Source organism: Oncorhynchus keta, chromosome 19, assembly GCF_023373465.1.
Source record: "Oncorhynchus keta strain PuntledgeMale-10-30-2019 chromosome 19, Oket_V2, whole genome shotgun sequence".
Taxonomy (NCBI): Eukaryota; Metazoa; Chordata; class Actinopteri; order Salmoniformes; family Salmonidae; genus Oncorhynchus; species Oncorhynchus keta.
The window spans coordinates 30,879,202-30,893,292 of NC_068439.1; the positions used below are offsets into that span (position 1 = coordinate 30,879,202).

Below are 14,091 nucleotides of genomic sequence, written 5' to 3' on the forward strand. Positions count from 1 at the left end.
CACGATCGCTCCCTTGATATGAGAAAATCAATTCTGTACATTTAGTTGTAGGGTCTTCTTTTTCTATCAGGGGTGGGAACCTAAATTATTTCCCAAGCGTTTCGTTCTGAACAGAACCAATATTTGTTTTGTTCCCTTCTACTGTTACGACCAGCAAAATAAAGTTCTGAACCGTTTCAACCCCCAAAAACGGTTTATATTGTTCCTTTCTGTTCCTCTTTAAATGATTTTTTTTGTACATTTAGAACAGCTTGCTATGGAGCAGGCTACGGATGTTTACATGTATTGGACAGGCAAGTGTAGGGTGCGAGATATGACAGAAATGATTCCGGTTGGGAGAGATCGAGAGAGGGAGAAGGAGAAGGCTTGACATTGAAGCACTGGGCATCTTATTATCTTAATTAGGCCCACAGAATTATTTGTATGGAGAAGAGGCGATTTTAATGTCTTTGAACTTCAGAGGGTTGGCTTAACGTTGCACCAGAGCTAGCTAACTAGCTAACAAGCTTGTGTGTGCAGAGCGTCACCAGAACTAAAATAAAAAGACGTTTTATCTTTTTGTAGTTGTCACATTCGTTGTAACGAGGAGACCAAGGCGCAGCGTGATGAGAATACATTCCTCTTTATTAAAGGAAGAACACTGAAACAAACTAACCAAAACGGACGTGACGCTGTATAACACGAGTGCTGAAACAGGCAACATACATAGACAATAACCCACAAACTATCCCAGGCATATGGCTACCTAAATATGGTCCCCAATCAGAGACAAAGATAAACAGCTGCCTCTGATTGAGAAGCAATCTAGGCAACCATAGACATAAAAACACCTAGACTGGGTAAAACCCATAAACATACAAAAACCCTAGACAGGAAAAAAACACATATATCACCCTCATCACACCCTGACCTAACCAACATAATAAATAAAACAAAGATAACTAAGGTCAGGGCGTGACAGTAGTTAATAAATCCAATGGGAAAAATGTTATTTATAGTATCTAACTAGCATTGAAAAATGTAATCCATTCTTCTCTAATAAAAAATACTTGTTCTTAATTTCTGAATCACACTTGAAGCATCAGTAGGTAGCCTAAGCTTCGGAGGGGAAGGGGCAGTTAGCCTACACATGCACACACACTAACAAAGATTTTCAGCTGGCAGGCAGACACTGGAATACGTTTCTGAGTGGCTTTGCATAAGCACGTTGTTACATTTTTGTGGGAGTAATAAAAAAAATACCCGGTATGTAAAATAATGTAATAATAAAAAATTAAAAAGTAAAATAACGGTTCTGTTCCGGAACAGTGTAGATCACTTTTTTTCCCGGTTCTGATTCTGTTCTTCAAAAAATGTTGGTTCTGTTCCCTGAACCGGTTCCAACCGATGGTTTCTATTGCATAGAGCTATAGGACACCAAACAGCTGCAGGGTCTTCTGTTGCTGTTGTCTAGAGCCAAACAACTAAACAGCCATTTAGGCTTCATGAGGCAACAATGGCTGACATGGAAAATAGGCTAAAAAAATATTAGCACAAGGGATCCACTAGTATTAGTCAAGCTATGGCATTATGGTTAAAATGCTTTTGACAGGACATCAGAATGAGAAGATACAGTAGTTTGTTTGCCATCAATTTCATTCTGAGCCCCCAAACGCTGTCTTCTATGTTGGCACTAAGACATGCCCTGTGCATGCCTGGCCTCTCTGATCGCCCCTCCGTATGTTCCATTAGAGTTCAATCTATTAGAGGTCATTCCATTTCAGTTCCTCATGACGTAGTGGATGTTTATCTATTTATAATTCAGAACTGTCTCTTTCTCCTTCAGAACTCAAATATTCATGAACCAGTTTTTTCCTATGAAATATGGTTGTATCGCCGCTCAGTTTTGAACGTATGTCAAAAGCAATTCTTCTGATCCCTAAATGTGACTTTTCCCCCAAACGATCATTACCGACAGCTGGATGCTGCTGTAATCAATTAAAGATAGCACAGATGCTCCAACACACATTTATGTATTAGTCTGTCCTTACAAATCTAACTATTTCATGCAGAAATGTTTATTTTATGCATAAGGTAACAGTAATGGATCTGAAGACACCACCCCACACATAGATACAGTGCCTTGCGAAAGTATTCGGCCCCGTTGAACTTTGCGACCTTTTGTCACATTTCAGGCTTCAAACATAAAGATATAAAACTGTATTTTTTTGTGAAGAATCAACAACAAGTGGGACACAATCATGAAGTGGAACGACATTTATTGGATATTTCAAACTTTTTTAACAAATCAAAAACTGAAAAATTGGGTGTGCAAAATTATTCAGCCCCCTTAAGTTAATACTTTGTAGCGCCACCTTTTGCTGCGATTACAGCTGTAAGTTGCTTGGGGTATGTCTCTATCAGTTTTGCACATCGAGAGACTGAAATTTTTCCCATTCCTCCTTGCAAAACAGCTCGAGCTCAGTGAGGTTGGATGGAGAGCATTTATGAACAGCAGTTTTCAGTTCTTTCCACAGATTCTCGATTGGATTCAGGTCTGGACTTTGACTTGGCCATTCTAACACCTGGATATGTGTCACGTTCTGACCTTTATTTCCTGTGTTTTTGTATTTAGTTAGTATGGTCAGGGCGTGAGTTGGGTGGGCAGTCTATGTTTGTTTTTCTATGATTTGGGTATTTCTATGTTTCGGCCTAGTATGGTTCTCAATCAGAGGCAGGTGTCATTAGTTGTCTCTGATTGAGAATCATACTTAGGTAGCCTGGGTTTCACTGTGTGTTTGTGGGTGATTGTTCCTGTCTCTGTCTTTGCACCAGATAGGACTGTTTTGAGTTTTCACATTTCTTGTTTTTTTTGTAGTCAGTTGTTCATGTGTACCTTAACGTATTAAAAGAACCATGGACAATTACCACGCCGCGTATTGGTCCTCTGATCCGTTTTGCCTCTCCTCTTCGGAAGAAGAGGAGGAAATTCATTACAATATGTTTATTTTTGAACCATTCCATTTTAGATTTTGCTTTATGTTTTGGATCATTGTCTTGTTGGAAGACAAATCTCCGTCCCAGTCTCAGGTCTTTTGCAGACTCCATCAGGTTTTCTTCCAGAATGCTCCTGTATTTGGCTCCATCCATCTTCCCATCAATTTTAACCATCTTCCCTGTCCCTGCTGAAGAAAAGCAGGCCCAAACCATGATGCTGCCACCACCATGTTTGACAGTGAGGATGGTGTGTTCAGGGTGTTGAGCTGTGTTGCTTTTACGCCAAACATAACGTTTTACATTGTTGCCAAAAAGTTCAATTTTGGTTTCATCTGACCAGAGCACCTTCTTCCACATGTTTGGAGTGTCTCCCAGGTGGCTTGTGGCAAACTTTAAACAACACTTTTTATGGATATCTTTAAGAAATGGCTTTCTTCTTGCCACTCTTCCATAAAGGCCAGATTTGTGCAATATATACGACTGCTTGTTGTCCTATGGACAGAGTCTCCCACCTCAGCTGTAGATCTCTGCAGTTCATCCAGAGTGATCATGGGCCTCTTGGCTGCATCTCGGATCAGTCTTCTCCTTGTATGAGCTGAAAGTTTAGAGGGACGGCCAGGTCTTGGTAGATTTGCAGTGGTTTGATACTCCTTCCATTTCAATATTATCGCTTGCACAGTGCTCCTTGGGATGTTTAAAGCTTGGGAAATCTTTTTGTATCCAAATCCGGCTTTAAACTTCTTCACAACAGTATCTCGGACCTGCCTGGTGTGTTCCTTGTTCTTCATGATGCTCTCTGCGCTTTTAACGGACCTCTGAGACTATCACAGTGCAGGTGCATTTATACGGAGACTTGATTACACACAGGTGGATTGTATTTATTATTAGTCATTTAGGTCAACATTGGATCATTCAGAGATCCTCACTGAACTTCTGGAGAGAGTTTGCTGCACTGAAAGTAAAGGGGCTGAATACTTTTGCACGCCCAATTTTTCAGTTTTTGATTTGTTAAAAAAGTTTGAAATATCCAATAAATGTCGTTCCACTTCATGATTGTGTCCCACTTGTTGTTGATTCTTCACAAAAAGAATACAGTTTTATATATTTATGTTTGAAGCCTGAAATGTGGCAAAAGGTTGCAAAGTTCAAGGGGGCCGAATACTTTCGCAAGGCACTGTATTTCTACGGTCTTTCAAACGATTCGAAAACCGAAAATATTTACTGTACTGAAATGACATTATTTCTCAATTGTGAACATAGGAGAAAAGTGGATGCACCACTGCTCCACGCAGCTCTCTCTCTGTGTGTGTGTGTGTGTGTGTGTGTGTGTGTGTGTGTGTGTGTGTGTGTGTCTCCTCATGCCCCGAGTCCATTTCATGTTTCTGATTGTTAACCAGCTACTGTCACCATTCACACCTGTATGTCTCACTCCCGCTACACAGGCTAATGAATAACTAGCGTGCTAACATGCTAATCTGACATGGTTCACATTAAAGGTCTTCTCGGGTCCCGAAATTGAGATCCGATCCGAATTGGATATGTGAAATTCCTACCCGACCATGACAGGCTCCAGACGTTAAAAAATATATACTGTTTTTATTTGATCCGATTTGGATCCGAGGTGGACCAGACCCGTCCCAAAACATGTCAGAGTTGAGAGAGAATCGGATTCAAATTGGGTCAGGTCTGTATCTGACGCAATGGATCTGAAAGAAAAAAGATTTTGCTTGATTGCCCAAAATGGAGCATTATCGACATACTTGTCTGCTGAACTTTAACGTGCATTTTCGTTGTATCTAAAATAATTTATCTGTGGTCTACAGCTTAGTATTTTCATAATTACATCCCTATAGTTAGATGGAGAACATTAGCAGGTTTTCAGAAATGTTTTCCTTATTTCTGTTGACTAAATATTTGAGTAGGAGGATTTTTTTGTGATGATCATAGCATGCCAGCCTGAGAGTTACAAATTATTTTACTGAATCTCCGAGCTGACAAGGTACAAATCTGTCATTCTGCCCCTGAACCACTGTTCCTAGGCCGCCATTGAAAATAAGAATGTGTTCTTAACTGACTTGTCTAGTAAAATCACATTTAAAAAATAAAATAAAATTACAATATAGCTTACTTAACTGTTTTGATAAACATTGATTTAGACTAAAGGTAGGCTATAGCAAGCTTGACCAAAAAGCTTCGAATTAAAAATACATTTTGAATAAACTAGGAAAGGATGGAGTCTCCCATTTGCCTTCCCATGTCATTTCCAACAATTGGGATATGTAGGTGTAGGTTAATTTTGTTTCTGTTGACCATGTTTTTGAGTATAGAGGATTTTTTATGGTGATTTTAGGACGCTAAGTAGTCAGAGAGTGCTGTGTGTTAGACAGTGTTAGACACATTTTAGTAGGCTTTTTCTATAACACAGGTCTAACTAATTATAATAGCCTAATATTTTGTTTTCTAAATTAAATGCAGATTTCATTCAAGCCTACAGAATTAGCCTACACAGCCTGAGATTGGTTTGGATGCCGGTTTGATAGAAAAGTCATCCATGTCACTCTGTGAAGAGTGAAGATGTCCTGATATCTCTTATACCTATCCATGCCTTACACTATGTATACATCGGCAGCCTTTCAACATTCGGCTACATCATTTTCTGCAGATAAGCCTATGGCTATCAGTCTAATGCAAACACACATTCACACACTGCATGAGCAGATTAAATGGTCAAAAATGCTATTTTCTAAAAACGACCAGAAGAATGTGTTGGCAACTCTGCAGTAGTAGTAATTATCTTTGAATGAAAGCTAGGAAACGAGAGCATGAATGGGTCACCTTTCTTATATCACACATTCAACATTAATTAACAAACTGTTATTTTAAATATAAAAAATAATGATAAAATAGCTAAATAATATACTAAATAGGCCAAGCCTAACAAATGAAAAAAAGCCTGACTGAATAAACAAGTAAATTGAATCAATTAAACAATTAAATTAAGTAGCTCAGAACTTGATATTATGGGCAACCTTTTCCCCCCTGTATCCACAATGTGCATAAATGAGGAGATTACAGACAATTTCCCTGTTTATATATTTCTTGCACTTTATACAGCCTAGGCTATCATTATCCACTGTGTCCTCCTCCTCTTCCATAACAAGTAGGCATATAGCTTATTTCACCTGAAGTGCACAGTGGCTGGTATTCATGAAGTGAATATGTCGTTTTGTCACAAAATTATAGTGACACATTTGGTTTGAGGAAATGGGACCCCCTGACAATAATGTAAGATAATAACATGGAAATGTGTGTTTCTGTTGTTTAGGAACTAACTCTTCAAATATAATTTCAGATCCGGTTGGTATTTAACATATTTTCACACAGATCGGGTCGGACCTCCGGGTACCGGGTTCAGGTAGATTCACGGAGACCTCTTGTTCACATGCTGCTAATGGAGAAATAGCGTGCTAACATGCTAAGCTGATGTAAAGCATTGATGCAACATCCTGCCGACAATCTCGGACAACCTTCATGTATTTTTTAGTCAGACAAAATCCTAATAGGGTCCACTTGATTTGCCCACTCAAGCATCCGTTCCCCCCCTATTTAACTAATGAACACCAATAATAGACACTACAGTATTGTCTTGCTAAAACAGGGGTGAGGATAAGGACACGTGTGAAACAGGAAATGAACTCTTACTTCTGTCCTTGATTGCTGTAACTGTTGTCGTAGGAGTCATAACCCTGGTCATCGTAAGCTGTCCCGTATCCATCATCATATTCCTGGAGATAGAAAGAGAGGATAAAATACATAAAGAACATTTAGAAACATCACCACAATGTTTTTTTCTGCGCTCTGCCATGGGACTGGTCAGTCCAGGTCACTAAGTCCATCCATGTCAGTTGGTCATAACATAGTTTGTTTCTATCTATAGTTGTCTCCTTTAGAACTATACTATTCATCAACCCTTTTTTTTTTACACCTCGGCTAATTCCTTTATTGTACCTCTGTTAATTCCTGGAAGTGCGTCAAAAGCAATTCTTCTGATCCCTAAATGTGACTTGTTCCCCAACTGATCATCCACGACAATTGGATGCTGCTGTAATCACTTAAAGATCAGCACAGATGCTCCAAAATGCATTCAGAAAATCTAACGATTTCAATGTGTAAATGTTTATTTTATGCATACGTTAACTGTCGTGTATCTGAAGACACCATCTCACACATGTCTACTGTCTTCCAACTACTCTGACCTCGAAAATATTTACTGATCTTAAATGCACACATTATTTCTCGATTGGGAGTATATTAGTAGAATAGGTTGTGTACCATTGCGCCACATACAGTACCAGTCTAAAGTTTAGACGCAGGTACTCATTCCAGGGCTTTTCTTTATTTTTACTATTTTCTACATTGTAGAATAATAGTGAAGACAAACAAACTATAAAATAACACATATGGAATCATGTAGTAACCAAAAAAAGTGTTAAACTAATTTTGACTGGTACTGTGTGTGTGTGTGCATGTGTGTGTGTGTGTGTGTGCAACAGCCAGATGTATCTCCTCATGCCCCGAGTCCATTTCATCACCATCTCTCAAGAGGAGCTTGAAACATCTGCCTGAGCTCCAGCAATATCCCCTCTCCTCCCCACTCCTCCCCCTCTTCCCCACCCCCCACCCCCCACCCCCTCCAGTCCCCTAACCCCCTGCCTAGTGGAACATCAAAGGGGCGCAGAGCCGCACCCGTCCTAATTTAGGATAAATGGGAATTATGTTTCACAAAGATGTCGACCCCTCGTGACACATCGCTCATCCCCCTCACCCCCAACACTCCACCACTAATTCCATCTGGGTGATTTGCATGCACAAACTGTGAGAATTACAGTGAGAGAGAGAGACAACATACTCATCTCCGTGTTATTATGAAGGCCTCTAATGCCTGATTAGAAACATGCTTCTGCCAGACGCCACCATTTGGATCCACTCTTTTATCTTTAATCCTGAGGAAGCTAACAAACTAACTGTGTATGACGGGGGAAAATGAAGTTAATCAAAGTTGGGCTGGTGCTGTGGTTGTGTAAATCTGTATGCATCCCAAGTGGCGCCCTATTCCTTCCAAAGTAGTGCACTATATAGGGTGCCAATTGAGAGGCACACTGTTACAAATAGAGTTCCCTGGCCTCTGGTTTTGTAATCACCACAGTAACAACATTAATATTATCATGTTAGATCATGGTGTGTAAATCTGATCATCAACTTTCAACTGTCATTTCGCTTTGTTGGTGGATTATGTATTATGGACTGTAAAGTCATGATACAATGTTTGGCTGTCACGTCAATATGCTAAATACCTATAGTACCAGTCAAAAGTTTGGACATACAGTGCCTACTCATTAAAAGTTTTTTTTTTTTTTTTTTTACTATTTTATACATTGTAGAATAATAGTGAAAACAACACTACTATGAAACAACACATATGGAATCATGTAGTAACCAAAAAAGTGTTAAACAAATCTAAATATATTTTATATTTGTGATTTTTCAAAGTAGCCACCCTTTGTCTTGATGACAGCTTTGCACACTCTTGGCATAAATAGTAAAATAGTACATAAAGAAAAACCCTTTAATGAGTAGCTGTGTCCAAACTTTTGTCTGGCACTGTATATAATATATCATATGAATCATATTTGAAGAGTTTCATTCCAAAATGCTATATATCCATTTTTAGAAATGTTTGTAAATTAGATTTTATTGTTTAAAGAAATTATGAAAGATATTGTTTTTTTTTCATTATCTAATCGTGGCATGAGGTTGTTCAATGACAAAAAAAATATACAAAATCTTTCACTTGATGGTTTCATTTCAGAGAGACAAATATTTATTGTTTATTTGTATTTTATTAAATTTGTATAATTCATTAAAATACCGAGCTATATTGTATGAAAAAAATGGGAAATTACTGTATATAATTGTAAACTAATACAATTGCTTAGAGAGATTTTTTTTACGTGTTATGTGTTTGACTCAAAAAGCATCTTGCTCCAATCAGTTAATTCCAGTTCTGAATAACAATTGTATTTTAACCTCAACAGTTCCAAGCTAGACTAGTTTTCAACAATAATTTCTACAGTAAGATATACAGTAGGCCTGGTCATTTTTCATCTTCATCTGTACTGTTACTGGGATGCACTATCAGTAGCTAGTTTGCTTTGGCGAATGTTAGCTATTTGCTGTGTACAAGGCCAGGGGATTGTTTGAAAGAGAAAGTTACATCTACTTCTATGAGAGTTAGTTAGTACTCCCTTATTTCTGCTGATCGTCACCTGTTATAAAAGGACAACAATGCCTTGCTAGCTGACATACTCTTCAAATGTCAAAGCACTGTTTCCTGAAACATTCTGCCCTGTTCTGAAAGAACTCCCTGGGGTTTACCATCATATTCATTTGTTCTGCATACCTGCATACCTATAACATGATGCTGCCACCACTATGCTTGAAAATATGGAGAGTGGTACTCAGTAATGTGTTGTATTGGATTTGCCCCAAACATAACACTTTGTACTCAGGACAAAAAGTGAATTGCTTTACCACATTTTTGCAGTATTACTTTAATACCTTGTTGCCAACAGGATGCATGTTTTGGAATATATTTATTCTATACAGGCTTCCTTATTTACACTTTGTCAATCAGGTTAATATTGTGGTGTAACTACGATGTTGTGTTGTTGATCCATCCTCCGTTTTCTCCTATCACAGCCATTCAACTCTGCAACTGTGTTGGCTTCATTGTGAAATTCCTGAGCGGTTTCCTTCCTCTCTGGCAACTGAGCTAGGAAGGACGCCTTTATCTTTGCAGTGACTGGGTGTATTGATACATCATCCAAAGTGTAATTAATTACTTTACCATTCTCAAACGGATATTCAATGTCTGTTTTTTTTTTTTTTTTTTACCCATCTACCAATAGGTGCCCTTCTTTGTGAGGCATTGGAAAGCCTCCCTGGTCTTTGTGGTTGCACCTGTGTTTGAAATTCACTGTTCGACTGAGGGACCTTACAGATATGTATGTATGTGTGGGGTACAGAGATGAGGTAGACATTCATAAATCATGTTAAACACTATTATTGCACACAGAGTGAGTCCAGGCAACTTATTATATGACTTGTTCATCAAACGATTACTCCTGCACTTATTTAGGCTTGCCATAACAAAGGGGATGAATACTTACTGAGTTAAGACATTTCAGCTTTCATTTTTTAATTATTTGTAGAAATGTCAAAAAAACATCATTCCACTTTTACATTATTGTGTGTAGGCCCTAGACAAAATATCTCTATTTAATCCATTTTAAATTCAGGCTGTAACACAACTAAATGTGGGAATAGCCATGGGGTGTGAATACTTTCTGATGGCACGTCTATTAATATTAAATTGTAGAAAAATCTCAGCAAAATAGTCAAAAGTAAAACCATGTATCTGTGGCTGATCAAGTTTGCATAGTGAGCCTCACTTATCAAATAAATTAGGCTCAGTTGAGTATGAAAAGCCAGAGGGAGATGATCCTAGATCGGAGGAGAGAAAATATATTTTTTGGGGTCTAGCAGAGGAGACAGTCAACCCAGAAATATAACTAATTTTCAAGTTGTCAATAAATAATAAAACAGTTGGAAATCTCCACAGCAATTGGATTCACTAATCCAGTTCACAAATCTATACAACTATTATTTGTATCTGAAATATATGCCTGCATGATGAACGACACAGAAAAGTTATTGTCCATATATTGTTTGATTAGTCAGCTGTAACAACATTGAGAAAACAAATACTGTGCAACATGCTTAATTAATGACTAGCATTTGCAGTATATTCACATAATGAATAACATTATGGAATCATCACTTTCTCTGTCAGACACAATAATAAGGTCAATGCTGGTGATTTCTCATGTTCTACTCTGTTGCATAGATCCATTTTTAAAGACATCCTCTCAGCATTACAAGACTAATCATATGTCCTGACCCCATGTAGTTGATAGTATCATGGCCTTGGTTATAATCTAATAGCTGGTTATGAGTGTAATGAGACAATATCGTTCTATAGAACAGAAGGCTGTACTACAAAGCCACGCTCTGGCTTCTCCATAAAACGTAGCACGTCTCTCAGATAAATATACAACAAAAACATAGTTAGCTCTGCAAGGAAGGTGCAGGGAATCAAGCAGACCGGTCAGGAGGTCACTGATGGACCCCAGACAGCCTCTTTACCAGGAGTTTGAGCTACACCTCGCGTGCGACATTATAGGGCACCAGGGCACAAAAAGAATAGAGCCAGGCAATATTTTGTCTCAATGGCTTCTGAATGTTAAAAACCAGCAGGCTGGTACAGGTGACATTGTACTTGACTGAGTGTGTTTATGTTTATGATGTATATGGTGTGCAGATGAATCATTGATCTGTCACGCGTAGCACCTTTTCTACCTGCGTTTATTGTCAGTATAAGGGTACGTTTGACGATGTGTTTTTATACACAGAGTGTATTAAACATTAAGAACACCTGCTCTTTCCATGACCTAGACTGACCAGGTGACTACTGTACAGGTGTAAGTTATGATCCCTTATTGATGTCACTTGTTAAATCCACTTCGATCAGTGTCGATGAAGGGGAGGAGACGGGTTAAAGAAGCCTTGTGACAATTGAGACATGAATTGTGTGTGTGTGCCATTCAGAGGGTGAATGGGCAAGACAGAAGATTTAAGTGCCTTTGAACTGGGTGTGGTATTAGGTGCCAGGTGCACCGGTTTGTGTCAAGAACTGCAACGCTGCTTGGTTTTCATGCTCAACAGTTTCCCATGTGTATCAAGAACTGTCCACCAACCAAAGGACATACAGTCAACTTGACACAACCTTCGGAAGCATTTGAGTCAACATGGGCCAGCATCCCTGTGGATCCCTTTCCACACCTTGTGGAGTCCATGCCTTGGCGAATTGTTCTGAAGGAAAACTCATCTCAATATTAGGAAGGTGTTCTTAACGTTTTTTAAACTCAGTGTATATGCACTGTGCTGCAAACAAGATTTCCCCACAGGGATAAAAAAAGCCATTATCTTCTCTTTAACATAACCATGGAAGAAGTCAAATGGAAGCACTCAGAGCAAAGGATAGATTGTCAACCATAAATGTATTTGAAGGCTACTGTCCCTTACCATGTAATGGAGATGTAATTCCTCTCTCAGACCCATCGCTGTTGACTTGATCAGGGTGCTGCCTTTCCTCATTTCAGTGTTATTACTGTGTGATGTTCAGTGCCACTTTAAATCCACATTAGAGCCTAACAATGTCATGTTATTGTCGTTTAACTTACCAGCTCCACTCTAAGTGAGTTAGGGGAGAACTTAACCCAGAACATGACTGTTTTACTAATTATGTTTGCAGGTTAACAACATATATTTTTTTACTAAGCATGCTTGCAGGTTAACAACATATTTTCAAATCAAATCAAATCTAATTGTATTGATCACACGCATATATTTAGCAGATGTTATTGCGGGTGTAGCGAAATGCTTGTGTTCCTAGCTCCAACAGTGCAGCAGTATCTAACAATTCACAACGACGCACACAAATCTAACAGTCAAATAATGGAATTAATTCATATATAAATGTTAGGACGAGCAATGTCGGAGTGGCACTGCCTAAAATACAGTATAAGCATAAGTTGCTTAGGAGCTAGCAGCAGAGCTGCCATCTGATGTCGACGCCATCTTTCAATTGCTTTTATTATGTTAGCTAGACTTTTCTTTAGAAAGATGAGCCTTTGGGAAATTCTAACAACTTTTCAATCAGAAACTTGACTGCGATAGGTAATGCCTTTGTTTCGCCTCTCGCAAAGCACTGATAGCACAGCTCATTAACTAGCAGTATGAATGAAATGGTTTGGAGGGATAAATCAGGACACACACACACACGCAGCACTTATACAATATGGCTACATTTCCAAGTTTAAACAGGATTAGCATGTCAGAAAGGGATGGATGGAGAGAGGGGAGCAGACAGACGAGAAAGAGAAAGGGAGCAGAAGAGAGAGGAAAGAGAGAGAGAGAGAGAGAGAGAGAGAGAGAGAGAGAGAGAGAGATAGAAGAGAGATAAGAGAGAGAAAGAAAGAGAGGGCAAAGAGAACAGAGAGAGCGTGAGAGAGCAGACGGGAAAAAGCAAATAGAGCAGAGAGAGAGACAGAGGGAGGAAAGAGACAGCTCCTAAGTGAGTCTTTCATTTGTATGCCAGAGGAGAGCATGAGATGCGTGTTGTTAAAAGATAAGGGCTGCCCTCAGAGGCCATAGAGACTAACAGAGGCTCTGGCACTGCATGTTTCAACAACAGTATCACAGATGCTTTACTGTGCTCTACAATATACCCGGTGGATCAGAGGAACAGATACAGAGGGGTGCTGCTGAAATACAAAGGGAAGGTTTGGAGTTTCACACCGCCATAGCATCTCTATGTGAGTTAGACATTATACAACCATCATCATCATTGTCATTTCAAATGGTATTCATATGCTGTTTTTAACCTATATTTACACACAAATAAAGTACATGTCATTGTTAAATTATACAGTACAGATGAAGGATCTTAAGTTGATCATCCTGTGGCAGGAAATGTAAAATGTGCCGTGCATTTGAGGTTTAAAAAATACCTATGAAGTTATTATTTTCAGACTTGATTTTCCCTTAAGAAAAATGTCTATGAATTATAATCCACGTAATAATTCAATGTATTGTTGCTGCAGGATTATTTTCCTGCTGTAGCAAACTGGCTCAAATTAAGATCCTACATCTGTATGAACAAGTTTTTCTCGTGGTCATTATAGCACAGCCATCTGTTTCTTAGCAGAAATGTCTACATTTGAAATCTGTTTTTGGTGTACCGTGTAAGGAAGTGTGCCCAATACCCTATGATGACATTATTTTCAAATGTATAAAAAAAAACGGACTATTTTGTTGAAGCACCTTTAGCAGCGATTACAGCGGAGTATTCTTGGGTATGACACTACAAGCTTGGCACACCTGTATTTGGGGAGTTTCTCCCATTCTTCTCTGCAGATCCTCTCAAGCTCTGTC

At 38.8% G+C, this 14,091-nt stretch overlaps 1 protein-coding gene across 2 annotated transcripts in view; it reads right to left on the minus strand.

Annotated features, from left to right (window-relative positions):
• The window catches only part of LOC118397731 (KH domain-containing, RNA-binding, signal transduction-associated protein 3-like), a 236,990-nt gene that overhangs the window by 18,720 nt on the left and 204,179 nt on the right, over positions 1–14,091 (minus strand). For both annotated transcript variants that reach the window (XM_052470270.1, XM_052470269.1), the window contains exon 7: positions 6,679–6,761. In XM_052470270.1, coding sequence (XP_052326230.1) covers positions 6,679–6,761 — 83 coding nt within the window. The remainder of the gene's footprint in view (positions 1–6,678; positions 6,762–14,091) is intronic.